Source organism: Lycorma delicatula, chromosome 9 (assembly GCF_047948215.1).
Source record: "Lycorma delicatula isolate Av1 chromosome 9, ASM4794821v1, whole genome shotgun sequence".
In the NCBI taxonomy this organism is placed as follows: domain Eukaryota; kingdom Metazoa; phylum Arthropoda; class Insecta; order Hemiptera; family Fulgoridae; genus Lycorma; species Lycorma delicatula.
In genome coordinates, this window is record NC_134463.1 from 133,150,443 (window position 1) to 133,167,011 (window position 16,569).

Here is a 16,569-nt window from a genome sequence, read left to right on the forward strand (position 1 = left end):
CGCAGCTACTATGCTTTCTTTAAGATATAGAAACACGAGCTCCTTATTTGGTATAGCAAACCCATATACATGCATCACACAGTGTTGTAGATGTAGATTTATTGTTTAAATTTTTTATGTTTTAACCCTAGAAGTTACTGTCTTAAACTCTCCAATGTTTATGTGCTTTTTGAACTATCACTGTAACAGTCTGGCCCTTATACTTTTACATCTTTACATTAATTTGTTTTCTTCTTAGTACACCAAATCAGAGAATGGTTTAAAAATGAGTTCCATTTAAAGTTCTGTGATAAAAAAATTTAATTTGTATTAGCCTGAATTCCACTTATGGTCACGTACATTTTTTACTTTGCACTTATGCTTTTTGCACTGTAAAACTAGTTAATTAAATCTTTTCCAAGTGTACTGTGATAAAATTGAACTTGTGTTGAGATGATACGGGATACTATAAATAGGCATTTCAGTTGATTAGTATTCATCTGATAGTGAGGATTTCTAAATAATACCTTTTTTTATTTTTTTTTTATAAATAAATTAATAACTACAACCTTTTAGTTAATTTTCACTTTTTGAACAGGTATGTTTACAGTTTCCTGATTCTCTTCTTTGTGATTCTGTTGAAGTGTCTTTATGGCTTGAAAAACAAATCTGCAGGAAGTTGTATATCTTAGGTGATACTTCATATTGCAGGTGAATTTATTAAAAAAATATTATAATGATGCTGAGTGTTCTAAATATAATACAATAAACTTTTTTGCTAAAATATTTATCAAAATAAAATTTTCCGTAGATGTTTGTAATCTAGTGTTTTAAGTCATTCATAGTTGTTATCATTCCCAATAATTTGAACATTGTACATATAAATTCTTAATTAATTGCAGAGTTAGTGATTTATATAAAAAAAAATTGTATGAGTTTTCTATAATTTTATGAATAAATAATAGAACTCAAAATAAGTGTAAAGCCCTTTGTAATTTTTCCAAAATTTACTTCTTGTTTAAAAATGTTATCTAATAGTCATTCTACTGGGAGTTCTTTAACTCTGTGGCAAAACAGTTTACTTTCTCTTGACTATTAATGATCTTTATTGTTTAGTTGAAATGTGTATCATACATATCAAGCTAATTTTATGTTAAGCTAAATGTTCATTTCTGTCAAGCAATTTTATATTTCTATTGTGGTAGTCTCATCACATTTTAATAACTTTGTGTGTACAAAGTAAAATTAGGTACTTACGTATTAACACCACTGCAGCTACAGCTTTATTTAAAAACAAAGTAGTCAATCGGATTTCAGTGAAAAATGAACAGTCTCTTTATTAATTTTAATAAATGGTTATTTATATTTATTTATTTTATAAATATAATTTAACCAAATTTAACCTACGCTCGTTTTGCTCGCTAACCTTGACTAATTAACAATGTAATTTTTTGAGTATTTATTTAATAAATTCAGTAATTATTGCAATTATGTATTATTTAAATCAAAACACTCCTGTTAATTAGTCAAGGTTAGCGAGCGTAGGTTAAGTTTGGTTAAATTATATTTATAAAATAAATCAATATAAATAACCATTTATTCAAATTAATAAAGAGACTGTTTTGAATCTATGTTAAACTCTATATTGGCCCATTTTCCACCGAAATCCGATTGACTACTTTGTTTTTAAATAAAGCTGTAGCTGCGGTGGCGTTAATACGTAAGTACCTAAAATTAATTATAAACAATAAAAAATAGTGAGCACTATCCAGATGCTGAACCAGCCTCTTTCATCCATTATTTTGTTCTAGCAACTGGTGTGTAATGGCGACTAAGTTTACCAAGTAAATATATGTAGTGTGTGTAGATGTTAATAATAATGTATATTTAGCTATCTGGCTATTATTCTGTGGACATGATTTATATTTTTCTTATTTTATTTCATAGCTGTCATTGTTAATACAATAATTTCTTAATTTTTTTTTTTTTTTTTTTTTGCTATATTGTATAAGGTGTGACAAATAATTAAGAAAAATTGCTTAAGAATGGACTGGTACTATGTAGACACTCTTACACAGGAAATAGATGTGTAAATGCCCCCTTGATTTTAACACAGTATTTTTGTTGCCTTCTGAAATAAATTCTCATTCAGTAATCAACATACCCTCTCATCACATTTTTGTTGGAGTGTTATCACCATTTTGAATAGCCCTCTATCATGAGGTTGAAAAAATGAAGTTTGCGAGGTGCCAGATGAGATTGCTAGGGAGATGCTGCTATACCACATCAACTGCCACTATATGTGCTATATCACATCCATTTGAAAATCTATGATAGGTATTTATTGACACTTAAAAATACAATGCCTTTAGCTGGCCATCCATCTTAAATTGACTTTCTTCTGAGAGTCTCTTCACCATTTTCAGATATACTACTGCATTAATTTCATTGTCAGTGAGTCCGTATTTAGTGCATACACCATCTTAGTTATAAAAGAAAATTGTTCTGCAACATCTTTCTGACAGAGGAAATTGTTCAACACTCTTTCATATGAAGATGGGAATAATATATCAACTGAATTTCATTTCATTTTTAATAAGAAATGATTAATCCAGCAATAACCTACATTGATGGAGGTGATTGTTTTCATCATGATATTTTTTTGCCATACCAATATAAAAAAAACTGCTTAAAAATATTGTTATTTGTGTTAAGTTGGCAATAAGCTATGTTGCTAATTAAAACACTCATCTCAGTATTGAAGATAATCATGGGTGGTGTAGTTTGCACTTCCATGTGCATTGTTGTCAATGTCAATGTGCCTACTTTTGAATGGAACTCATCAGTTTGCAATCATGACTTATAATTAGTTATGATGTCACTATATATTTCAAGTAAATGGGAATTAATTTCTAATGGGGGTTAAATCTTTTGGCCATAAAAAACAAGACTTTCAAATTGGTTGCTACTTTTTTTTATTGAAAATGCTACTTTTATGATAACCATACAAGCAAATAAAATTATTGGGCAAATAAAATTATATTCTTTGAAAGGGGATGTGATTTTGCTGTTTAATATCTCTTATGATCAAGTAATTATGATAAATGCGATTAAATTTTTGATTTCCCCATCTTATTTTTATTGTATATTTTTCATATAGCTAATTTTTAAAGACTGTGCTACTTATAGTGATATAACGTAATTTATTTTCAACATACATCATTGTGGACTCCAGTTGAGAATGTTGTCTAATTGAAGTTGTGTAATTATTTTCTAATTGATAATCATTTTTGTTTCTTTGCAGTTGTTGTGTTAATGAAGTAGCAGCTGAACATATAAATGCAGATGGTATTATACATTTTGGACATACTTGTTTAAGGCCTACAGTTCGATTACCAGTGTTTTATGTATTTCCAAAATATTCTCTTGATGTTACAAAATGTGTATCGATTATAAGACAACATTGTTCTGCTGTGGAATCTCCGTTTGTTTTAGTTTTAGTCTTTGATGTTGGTTATAGCCATCATATGAGTAAGTTTTTTTTTATTAATTTTGTGTGCGATTAGTCTTCATATTTTAATAAAAATATCTGTTTGATATAATGAAATATTAAGACACTTGAGAAATAGATTATAGTGAATTTATAAATTTATTTATAATAAAATCTCTCAAGGGTATTGGTGTTTATTTTTCAATTTTTAATGAAATTATAAATGAAAAAACATTTGACTTTACGTGTGTTTTATAGTTTTTTGGATAATTATGATGAGGTTGTCCAAAAGGTTCACAAATTTTTTTTATAAATTTTTTAGATATATTTATAACAGAGTAAGGTTTGTAAAGCCAGCCATGTAAAATGGCAGCATTTCATGACTGTGTTGTTGAGGCAGGGAGAACAACCTTGCCTTGGATCGGTAGACTGGTTTCCAATGTGCATTTGCCATGAAAGCATATTATAAAAACGGTGACAGCACACGCTGCTTACAGGGAATTTCAGTATCACTACAATTTAGAAAGTCATGATTGTGCTCTGTCTTGCCATACGATTAATACAGAGGTTGAGAATTTTGAGGAGACTGGTTCAACTTTAAAGAAGAAACCATTAGGAGCTCCATAAACTCTGAGAACTTCAGAGAATATTGAAGCTGTTTGGATTTCGTTCACAATAAGTCTCAATGTTTTGCTCATAAACATTATCAGCTTTGTACCTTGACAAGACAACCACTCCATGAAGACTCCATCAGGACTTACAGTTCCATACAAAATGCAAATTGTGGCACAGTTAAAACCAATGGACCTTTTGGTGTGACTGCAGTTTTGTGAAAAAATGATGAAAAAGATCAATGACTACCCTAGTTTCATTGAAAATTTGTAGATGTGGGACAAAGTGCATTTCCATGTTAATGGATATGTCAACAAACAAAAATGATATTGATCCCCTAATAATCTTAAATTACATTACGTAGCTCATAAGTCTTTACATAGCTTTAAGGTTACCATTTGGTGTGTTTTATCTGATGCGGCTTGATGGGGTTCATATTTCTTTAAAGATGAGAGAATATTCAATGACTGTGAATATCCTCCCACAGTATTTAAACATACAAAGTATGTTTAAATACTTGAATTTTTTGTGCCAGAACAACTCAAAAACTTCCCTGAAACGGATATCTGTGGTTCCAGCAAGATGGTGCCGTGGCCCATACTGCAAGAACATCAGTGATAACCATTCGACAGTTCTTTGGTAACCATGTAATCTCACGGTTTGTTGACATTCTTTGGCTTTCAAGATCGCTGGACTTAACAATGTGCGACTTCTGTTTGGGGCTGCCTTGAACAAAGTGTACAGCCCTTGACAAGGTACAATTGCTTAGCTGAAAACCAGAACTCAAGAGAAAATTTGCAAGATTTCCACATTGATGCTATATTTATATAGTGCTGTGCAAAATCTTCACGTTTGATTCTTTGAATGCATACAGTGGAGGACACCACCTACTCGACATTATTTTCAAAAATTGAAAATTGTTATTTCAGCCTTAATGGGGTATATATTGTTTTAATTTTCAACAATAAAACTTGCAAAAATATTTATCATTGGTGATAGTTATTTCAAAATTTCTTGTTTTTTCTGATCCACCTTTATATGCAAAAATAAATTAAAAAAACATTTAGTTTACTGTATACTAGATAAATCACAATTGTAATGGAAAAAAGGCCTTATTCCAATTTCTCCATAATTTTAAGTTCTGTTACTCTTTACATTGAAATTTTGAGTAGAAACAACATTACCTTTAATACCTTATGGACCAATTGAAGTTTGTAAACTACAAATTATGAAGATATGTTACCAAAGTAATGGAATGAATAATTTATTCTAAATGACTTTTTGATGTGACAATCGATAATTTTTTGAAACACCAGGACAAGTTAAGAAAAGTTAAATACTGAGAATTGCCACTGGATTCCAAAAAAAATGGAATTCCTCCTTTTCATGTTTGTTAATCAACATAACAGTGTGTTTTTGTAACAGTAACTATAGTATGTATGGAGTGTATGAAAAGAATATCAATGATTTTAAAGCTATTTAATATCTCTTAACTTAAACTACAATAATGAATTGCAAATAAAATGAGAGTAATTCTTTCACAGTTTTTCCCTTCATTTGATCAATGTGAGCACTTTCGTCATATGGGACACATGCCCAGCTCATAGAAGAGTTTTCCCATATTTTAACTAGCATGTCTGGAGTAATGGAAATGACAGCTGGTTCAATCCTTTCCTCAAATCGGGTAGATTGTAGGTAATAGAGGCATGTACACAAGATCCTAATAAAGTAATCACATGTGATCAGATCAGGTGACCGTGGAGGTTCACAAACAAGCTTTGTCATTGGATCCATGCTGACCGATCCTGTTCACAGTGCTAGTGAGGAGGTGCATCATCTTGTTGCCAGGAAAGAGCCACATACGTAGATATCCAAGTAAGCAAGTTACTTGCTTCAGCTAAAAACAGGTCGGTTTGTAAACTTAATTTTGGAAAGTCCTTTTCATATTGTAGGAGTACATCGGGATTTTCTGATCTCCAGATATGGTCATTATATGTGTTAATTTTTCTACTAAGATGAAATGTTGACTCATTATTAAACAGAAGACGATCTTCATACTGTAACATTCAGTTACGAAGTCACTGTACACATTGTAGTCTGTAGGCTTCAAAGCTTGCAGTCAGGTTGCTTCAAAACTGTTATAAACAGTTTGGATGCATATGTAAGTGTTTCCTTAAAACATTCCACAGTTTCATCACTGGCATTGCTAGTTCATGGCCGGTCTTCCTAACAGATTTTTTATGACTACCAGGAAAGACTTCCCAATATATTCAACATTTTCTTCAGGAAAGACTTCCCAATATATTCAACATTTTCTTCAGACACCTTCAGTCCTCCTGTACTCTTCCTTTTACATAAACATCTGGTTGTTTCATACAGATTATACCATCAATGAATGTTATTGTCACTTGAAGGCTCACAATTAAACTTTCTATAAATCCATGTTGAACTGTAACTGGGTTCACATTTAGCAAACTGCAAAACACAGAATAGGGATTCTGTTCAGAGTCACAATCTTTGGTAGTGGCACTGTGAACTGGAAAGGTAGGAGCTAAAATTTATATTTTTTCTCTTTTATTCTAGTCTTAAATCAACATTCTACACCTCGTCCAAAAGATATTGTGTAAAAAATTAAAACCCTTACACATTTTTTTTGTACACCTGGTATATGATTTTGTCTTGTTATACGACTGATTAACTTGGACTACCAGGTCTTTTGCTACATGTGAAAGAGTATTTTATTTTAATAAGCGTGTTTGTTTTTGCTTGTTTAGAATTTATTCGTGATGGATTATCTGACTGTGATGTTGTTATGGCTGAACCTATTAAAAATAAAAATCACAGTTGCGCATGCTCAAAGACATGCTGCCTTTTAAGTGGTGGTACAGAACATTCTATTTATAAATTAGGACGTGGTTATTGTCTAGATAATAGTAATGAGTCAAAAGATATCGTGTTTATTGGGCCAAAAGAATCACGATTACTTTATAATTTTCGCATATCGCTAAGCGGTAAGTGTAATTTTATTTTATTGCTAAGGATCCTATATTATTTTACTGTTTGATCCTGGAAAGGACAAATTCCTGGTGGTACTTGTATTCCTCTCCAGGTTGATAATCCTCTCCTTTTTCGTTCTTCCTTTTCTTATCTTTGATCCCATTTCTTCTGGATAGGTTCTGTGAGAATGTGGAGGCAGTACTTGGTGAAGTTGCTGCTTCTTTAATTCTAAACAGTTTGAATCAGTTCATCTTATAACATTCATGTCTTATTCGCTACTTCACCATTACCTTGTTTTTGTTGTCTATATTTAGTTGTTATCTATCCAAGAGTTATTCTTATTTTATTTCATAGCTGTCATTGTTAATACGATAATTTCTTAATTAATTTTTTTTTTTTTTTGCTACATTGTATAATGTGTGACAAATAATTAAGAAAAATTGCTTAAGAATGGACTGGTACTATGTAGACACTCTTACACACAACAGTCTTTTTGTTGCTTCTGAAATAAATTTTCATTCAGTAATCAACATACTCTCTCATCACATTTTTGTTGGAGTGATGTCACCATTTTGAATAGCCCTCTTTCATTCAATGTTATTACATTATTTAAAAATTTAAATTAATAATTACTATTAATTTAAACAGATTACTTTTCATTTTCATGTTCCATAATATGTGTTCAACATTTTCAAACAGTTACTAACTAAAGAAAATGTTTGTATTGTTATAGGTATTGTAATTTTTTCTAATTATTGTTTGTTTTCAGTTGAAGAAATGATCAAAATTGTTTTTGAGATCTCATTTACATACCACTTACCATAAAATTTTGAAATATGAATAAAATGTTCAGATATGTTAAGGAAAAACATATATAGACCTTAAGTATGTCATCCAAACATGTGTCTGTATTTATATTAGGTATAAATTAATATATTGTTTAAAAATCATTATATTGTTTCACATAGAATTACAATCAAATTGTACTAAGCCTATGAGTTTATTTCAAATTGGCATTTTGCAGCTAATAAATGTTTCTCTTATTTTATTGTAATAAGATATTAATAATGTTATATTATTTCTCTAATTAATATCCAATTGAAAAAGAAATTATTTAAATATAAATGATGAATTAAGTAATGCAAACTACCTACCTTTTTCCAGTATTAGCTAAACCAATGAATATGTCATTACTTTTCTAAACACTGTACTTTCAAAACTGGACCTTTCTGTGCTACTGGCTTGTTTTGTGTATGTCATCAAAAGAGGTCAGACCATTGGTAAAAATTTGATTTTAATTTGAGCTAACCTGCTCTATTTTTCAAGTTTTTTTTTGTAAACAAAGTTATTGCCCAACCATAATCCTATACAAACAGACCCAAATTGAGGTAATGGGCTAACTTGATAATGTTTACAAATTGAAACATCATGCTTTTGCTTCAGTTTTGCGTGAAATGCAAAAAAAATTTTGTAAATAAAATGCAATTTTAGGAAATTATAGAAGACAACAGTACAAAAAAATTTACCACTCATTTTCCCAATAAAATTATGAGTATAATTATTTATTTAATTGCTGATGTTCTGAGAACAGTTCATTTGATTTTGGTAAATCAAATATTAAAATAGAATTTGATCTAAAAAGTAAAGATCTATGAAGTTAACTTTATTAATGTTATTCTTGGAACCACGTCTTATCTTTCTGAATATGTTTTAGTCAGCGACTCAAAATATCACTTATGAAAAATTACTCTGTAAAATGTAATACATTGTTAGTTTAAGCCTTACTTCTCACCTAATAATTAGAGTTACCTCTAAAATTCTTACCTCTATAACCCTTTTCTTAAATTCTATTATTATTTCTAAAAATTCAGATCAACCTATTCTCAGTTGTACTTATTACATTTTGTTCATGTATTCATATGAACTTTTCTGATTTTTTTAAGTAGGTATAATTTGAAATATATCATATGAGCCTTGAATATCCTATTATGAGAATAGTTTTTCTGGTGAATTAATCCAGCAATTTATCGGGCACTTGACTAGTTCCTTTAGTGCTTTTTTTTTGCAGAAGCTTACTCTACCAGGAAATGGTCTATGCGTTTTGGGGCACAGGTAGTGTGATAGAATTAATTTATTTCCACCATGCATTACTTGCCATCACATGGTTCAAGGAATTTTATCTTAATATAAAGTGAAACTATTGCAAGTGATATATTTGTGTTATTTTGTTTTATTTTACAGGAAATATGTATTGTTACTCTGGAAATGGCCAGTTGGAACCTGTTGATATTGGAAAAACTTTGCAGCGTTGTTGGTATTTTATTGAGAAATTAAGAGATGCAAAAACTGTCGGTATAATTGTAGGAACGCTTGGTGTAAATGGGTTTTTAGAAGCAATCAGAAGAGTTTCTACTCTTATAAGAAGAAAAGGGAAAAAATGTTATGTAATTTCAATCGGTAAACCAACTGTAGCAAAATTGGCTAATTTCCCAGAGGTTAGTAATATAAAAATTCTTCTCATCTAAGGTAATTTGTTTATTAAACAAGGCTTTTAATGTTGGCACTTTAGACTTACTCATATTTTTCAGTTTCCAGGATACTAGAAACAAATAGATATTGTCAAGAGGTTCTAATTGTTGCCGAATCATTAGGTTGCAGAAGAGGTAATGTACTATCTAATGATAGTAGTTCTAAAATAGTTTAGTGATATTAAAATTGATTCACTTACGCTTATAGTAATGTTCAGTGTAAATTTACCTCACAGTTATTTTATAAATTGTGAATTGCGTTGTAAAACAGTACACAGTTGAATTGATAAATTCTCGCAAGAGCACTCAATAGTTGTTGATAAAGACTGATCTGGCCATCCTATTCACACTGCAACAGAAAAACAGAAGGCGAGTGAACCTCTGGATTTTGTGTCTGAAAACCTACATTACATTAGTCACTGTCATCTGAAAGTCGTATTTAAACATCTGGAATTCTATTATATTGAGTTTTTAGTTTTCCATTTAAATGTTTCATCCATTTCATGAATTCATAAAAGAATAAGTCTGCAACTTTATGTGCTACATCTGTCATTTGTTGTTCAACCAAAAAAATATTTTTTTTTTTAAATGAGAATGATAACTAATTGTTATAGTTATTTCCACCAGTTTAATGGTAAATTCTTCATTGCAAATCAGTTGTTTAATAGCAGATTTTCAAGTCAAAGGTTCTAAGGTTCAAATCTTAGTAAAATTTCCTAGTAATCCTAGTAAAATAGGGTGGATACCAGTGTGTTTTGGTGGTTGGGTTCAATTAATAATCGCACATCTCAGGAAAGGTCGGCCTAAGTCTGTAGAACACTACTCCTCATTTATGTCATACTTACCATCCTGATCTCATTGGGACTTGGCTAATTGTTCAATAGTTGAACAGATTGCAACGTACACTTTAGGAAAATAAAAAATAGTTTTGTCCAGTTTTTGCTTTTAACCAGTGTTTCTACATCAAAATAAAATTATTAGTCAAGTACTTGGTAATAGCCATAGATTAACTTCAAAACAGGGTAAAGGTGTTATTTTTCTCTCAAACTCTATGATAAAACAATAGTGTTTATTGCTCACTCTCCCCCCTCTCACTCAAGCATGTGTGCACACGTGCTCACTCACTCATAAACTCATGTGCACGCGCGTACACACACAATACACTCATACATACAGTTATTTTCTGTATTTTCATGGGATTTTAAAAATGAAACGAATGTCTTAAATTTAAATGTAGTTTACATTTAAATCCCTTTAGGATACCTTTTTTGGTTTCATAGATAAGGTTATTACATTGCTAACTGTATATAATACTTTTTTTGAATCTTGTTAATAAATAGCTCGTAATACTTTTATTACTGCTAGTTTTCTGACTGCAAATTTTATTTCTCAAATCTGTCTATGATATAAAAAAATTTATCAGTACTAATAAATGCATAGATTGATAAGTTTGATTAATAAAGATTAAAAATTTTCTATTCAGTTCTTATTCTTTCTAAGACAAAATAGCACTTAATTTTGTGGATTGACCAACTCCAAATGAATACCTTTTGTCTTTTATGATTTTAACATAGATTCAAGGGATATAGTAACATGCAAATGTTAACAATCAATCACATACTTGTGAGAAGTGTCTTAATTGATGAGACTGGAAAATCATGAATGTGCTGTAATGCATGTACTGTCTATTCACCTCAGTTCAAAGTTTTCAACTTACGGCTTGTTTTTGGAATAGTTTTTGAACATGCCTCATATTATAAACTAACTTTAATCTTAGTTCTTAAAGAGCACTTATTTAAAAATGAAGCAGTAATATCTGGTTTTGTTATTTCTGTCATTAGGAGATATAATACTATATACAAAACTTATAGACAGGATATGAGGATAGTTTAAATATTAATGAAATTAAGTAGTCCTTAAGAAATATTTTGAAATTAAATGTATATACTTTTTTTAGTTAAGGAATTATTTTGAAAGTAGAATTTAGTAGAAAGCAGAAAAGTATAGATAGCTGCTGCCACATGTATGTGAATGTTATGTAATAATAGCATAAATTTAATTGTTGATGTGATTCTTATTTACTAATCAATCAATTATCCGTTGATGTACTCCTGAAAAACTTTTGAATCATACCTTTGTCCTCTTTTACTTTGGCTACCTATCTCATCCAATCTTTCTGTTGAAAATTTCTTCTCTCCTAGTTGAAACAAATCTCTTTTGTTATTTCATACTCAAACCTTGTTTACTCCTTTATACAATTAAACCCATTCTGATTTCTACAATATCTTCTATCACTTCATAGTGATCTATATCTAATTTTTACTTCTCTGTTGGCTCTTGCCTGTTACTTAACTTTATTCAACTCCATAATATCTAAATCTTTTGCCATCATTACATCTATTACCTTCTTCCCAATTTTCGTGTCTGTTTTAAAATATTTTCTGTTTTAACTCTAAAATCTGTACACCCATTTTGGCTCTTCTCTTTTTTCTTTTCTCCTAGTTTATTTTCATAGTAATTCCAAGTTTTCAAATACTACTCTTCATTTGTGGAAACGAAATGAAGAGATTAAACTCTCTTTTAATCTCTTTCATACATTTTAATTTAGGCAATTATTATGATGAGTTGTTACCCAAAATCATATTTACCTCTATTTCCAGCATAAATAAAAGATTGTAAGACAGATGAAAGTGGAACCACCTGCAGTCCTTTTAGTATCAGAACTGTAAAGACAAGAGTTTGGTGAAGAGAGGCCAGACTGGTCTTTTTTTATATAAAGACATAATTGAACTGTTATTTCTCTTAATAGGTGTGGTGCTTATAATAACTTTTTAATCATGCATTTGTACTGAGTTTATTTTTATTTATGATTTGTAAACATATTTTCTTCTCTCTAGATAGAAATGTATGTGCAGTTCTGGAAAACAAAAAAGACTTCTATCAGCCAGTTGTATCTATAATAGAAGCAGAAATGGCATTGAATGAAACAAGATCATGGAGTGAAATTTCAACCAGTGATTCCAGTGATTTTAGAGATGTTATACCAGGTATCGTATCAAAACTAACTGTATTTTGGAAATAATTATTATTTTTAAATAACTTAATCACAAAATATTTCATTCATAAAAGGGCTGATCTCTGTAGTGGAGTGATTTGTCTTTCATCCAGAAGTATTTGTTTCAAGTCCTGGCATGGCATTTTTCACACGCTACAAAAAAATTCATCTATTGTTATCATCAGTCAGTATTAGTTATGGATTGCCAACCAGAATTAATATTGAGCAATTAACCAATAGGCTTTCTTTCCTTCAAGTCAATTATAGACAATCAACACTATTCATTTTTCCAAGGGAACAAATTATACATATTTAATTATGTTAAAAAACAAAATTATAAAAGGAAATGTACTTTTCAATTTTGTGATGAACTTATGTGAGAATTTTAGGAACATCAAGGGATGTCCGTCATGTTTGCATAATATACGAGGCACATTCATAAAGTAAAAGGTTGGTCATTAAAAGAGATAACTTGTGAGAAAAATTTTTACTTACACTTTATTTTACTATATATCTATTATACTTTTCCACATAATCGCCATTCAGTTCTAAACACTTTTCGTAACACTGCACCAGTTCATTTAACTACTCTGCATAGAAGTTCGCCACCTGAAATTGAACCAGCTGAAAATGGCAGTCTTGAGTTCCTCGTTGTTTTCAAACCGTTGTCCACCAAGCCACATATAGAAGAGGAAGTAGTCACTAGGTTGAAGGTCAGGACTATATGGAGGGTGGTTAAAAAAATTCCCAATGAAAATCTTGAATCTTCTTCTTGGTTAAAGTAGCGGTGTGAGGACACATGTTAGTCGTGAAGGAGGATCGTAAAGGAGAACTATGCTGGACTATAGTTTCCATATCATCAATTTTGGATTGCACGTTTCAGTTTGGTGAGAATATTTTGCAGTAAACATCAGCTGTAATTGTTGATCCATATTCCATGAAATCAACCAAAATTGGTTGATTTCGTCCAAAATTGCCCTTTTCGTCCCAAAAAGCAGTAGCAAACATTTTTCAACTAAATACGGAGATAGCTTAAACTTCTTCGGTTTTGGGGAACTTGAATGGCGCCACTGCATTGACTGTTGTTTAGATTCTTTGTTGGTGTAGAATATCCATGTCTCGTCGCCCATAACAGTGTGGGAAAAAAATCATCTCTATCTTGTCAATAGTGGTCCAAAATGCTCATCTACTGCACATTCTTTGCTCTTTTGGTTGGTGAGCATTTTCAGTGCCCATCTTGTACATAATTTGTGATATTCAAGCTTTTCTGTGAAATCTTGTAGTTAGAGGTGCTTCTAACATGCGGAAATCGATCAGCTAATCATCAATCACCGATCACATTGCAATTTTCGGTTCACTTGTTCAATGATTTTTGTCGATCTGAATACTGGGCTCTCCACTCTACTCTTCGTCATGCACATTTGGACAGCCATTTTTAAAGTATTACACCATTGTCTAACTTATCCTTCACTCATTACACATCATTAAGTCATGTATCCACTAATGTAATAATTTTAAACAAATTTTTAATATTTTGCAGTGGAGTGTTGTAGCAAGAACTCAGCATTATATTGATATGAAGTCACCTTGATTAATACTTTAAAAATAATCAATAATGATTTAGGTATTAGTATTAAGGTATGATTAAGGTATTATGTATTAATCAGTTATGATTATTGCTTAAGTTATTAGCTACTATGTGTATAAAGTTTGGATAGTTTTTTCGCCATGGACCCATATCTACAACACAAAGAACAGCAATGATGAAACCGGATTATTTTTTAATTATCATCATCAAAATCTTAAGTTCATTACAGTCTTATTTAATACTTAATTTGTGATATAAACTAATTGAGCCCTGTAATAAGTAATTGTTTTCCCCAATCCCATCTATATTAAAGAAGTTCCCCTTTAATATGAAAAACTGTGAAAGCAGACATTTATCTGCTTTTAATTCTGTAAACCACTTTATTGGTATCCCAGTCAGTGGTTTCCAGTTTAGAAAGAGTCTAAAAATGTGTTTCATCATCATCATCATCAACTGGTGTTCTGTGGCAGGATCCTTACACCATCATTGTCTTCATCCATTTCTGTCCTTGATCACCTTCTCCTTCATCACTTTGTAGCTTCTAGTTCACCTTGTTTATTATCTTCATCCTTCTTCTTTCTTGCTTCCTTTCTCTTTTTACTAACTCTTTCAAAGCATTGTCAAGATTCCACTTCTTCTAACCACATGTCCTAACCATTTTCTTTTCTTTTGTACTCTTCTTGCATTAGTGCTCTTTCTTCTTTAACCCTGTTCATTATTTTATCAGTCACCATTTTATTTGTTCATATTTTTTTCCCCATCGTTCTCCATATTCACATCTCAAAAGCTTAAATCAGTCCTTTCTCATCATCTGTGTTTTACTCCCAACAAGACACTCCTTATATAGTAGTTGGCTAACCTCTTCCTTAACTCTTTTAAGTCCAGAATTTCTTCTGCAGTCAAGCGGTGAAAGGTAATGAGAGTGATTTGTGTATTGAATAATTGTTGTAAATATACAACAGTGTAGTTAAGTGTATGTACTTTTTCAAATGTACATAACACTGAGAATTCTCTCTCCATCTAAACTACTTCATAGTCCACTCTATGAGTTGTACTACATTCCTATATCACTGTTGGATCTCTTGATATCATTGTTTGGAAATGTGAGTCCTACTGATAGTTATATTGGGAAGCCTTTGTATATATATATAAAATTAATTTATTTTATAAAAAATAAAAGTTAAAAACATTGGTGTAATTTATTTGAAAAATTACATATTTAATTACTGTAACTTGCATACACCCTTGTCTTTTGCGTCCTTGCATATAATGGGCACCTGAAAATTAAGGTTTAGTTTTTGGGAAAAAAGGTAAAACGTAAAATTTTCATTTGATTTCTATTTATTTTTTGTGCAATAAAAATAAAATAATAAAATATATATTTTAAACGTAAATTGTCATTAAATACTACATTTTTTTTTTTTTTGTCTTCAGTCATTTGACTGGTTTGATGCAGCTCTCCAAGATTCCCTATCTAGTGCTAGTCGTTTCATTTCAGTATACCCCCTACATCCTACATCCCCAACAATTTGTTTTACATACTCCAAACGTGGCCTGCCTACACAATTTTTCCCTTCTACCTGTCCTTCCAAAATTAAAGCGACTATTCCAGGATGCCTTAGTATGTGGCCTATAAGTCTGTCTCTTCTTTTAACTATGTTTTTCCAAATGCTTCTTTCTTCATCTATTTACCGCAATACCTCCTCATTTGTCACTTTATCCACCCATCTGATTTTTAACATTCTCCTATAGCACCACATTTCAAAAGCTTCTAACCTTTTCTTCTCAGATACTCCGATTGTCCAAGTTTCACTTCCATATTAAGCGACACTCCAAACATACACTTTCAAAAATCTTTTCCTGGCATTTAAATTAATTTTTGATGTAAACAACTTATATTTCTTACTGAAGGCTCGTTTCGTTTGTGCTATTCGGCATTTTATATCGCTCCTGCTTCGTCCATCTTTAGTAATTTTACTTCCCAAATAACAAAATTCTTCTACCTCCATAATCTTTTCTCCTCCTATTTTCACATTCAGTGGTCCATCTTTGTTATTTCTACTACATTTCATTACTTTTGTTTTGTTCTTGTTTATTTTCATGCGATAGTTTTTGCGTAGGACTTCATCTATGCCGTTCATTGTTTCTTCTAAATCCTTTTTACTCTCGGCTAGAATTACTATATCATCAGCAAATCGTAGCATCTTTATCTTTTCACCTTGTACTGTTACTCCGAATCTAAATTGTTCTTTAACATCATTAACTGCTAGTTCCATGTAAAGATTAAAAAGTAACGGCGATAGGGAACATCCTTGTCGGA

General features: G+C 30.8%; 1 protein-coding gene across 1 annotated transcript in view; it reads left to right on the forward strand.

Annotated features, from left to right (window-relative positions):
• The first annotated feature begins 573 nt into the window (after positions 1 to 573).
• The window catches only part of LOC142329981 (2-(3-amino-3-carboxypropyl)histidine synthase subunit 2-like), a 40,304-nt gene continuing 24,308 nt past the window's right edge, over positions 574 to 16,569 (forward strand). The window contains exons 1-6 of the mRNA XM_075374971.1: positions 574 to 690; positions 3,284 to 3,510; positions 6,856 to 7,092; positions 9,320 to 9,573; positions 9,648 to 9,741; positions 12,504 to 12,653. Coding sequence (XP_075231086.1) covers positions 3,507 to 3,510; positions 6,856 to 7,092; positions 9,320 to 9,573; positions 9,648 to 9,741; positions 12,504 to 12,653 — 739 coding nt within the window. The 5' untranslated portion in view covers positions 574 to 690; positions 3,284 to 3,506. The remainder of the gene's footprint in view (positions 691 to 3,283; positions 3,511 to 6,855; positions 7,093 to 9,319; positions 9,574 to 9,647; positions 9,742 to 12,503; positions 12,654 to 16,569) is intronic.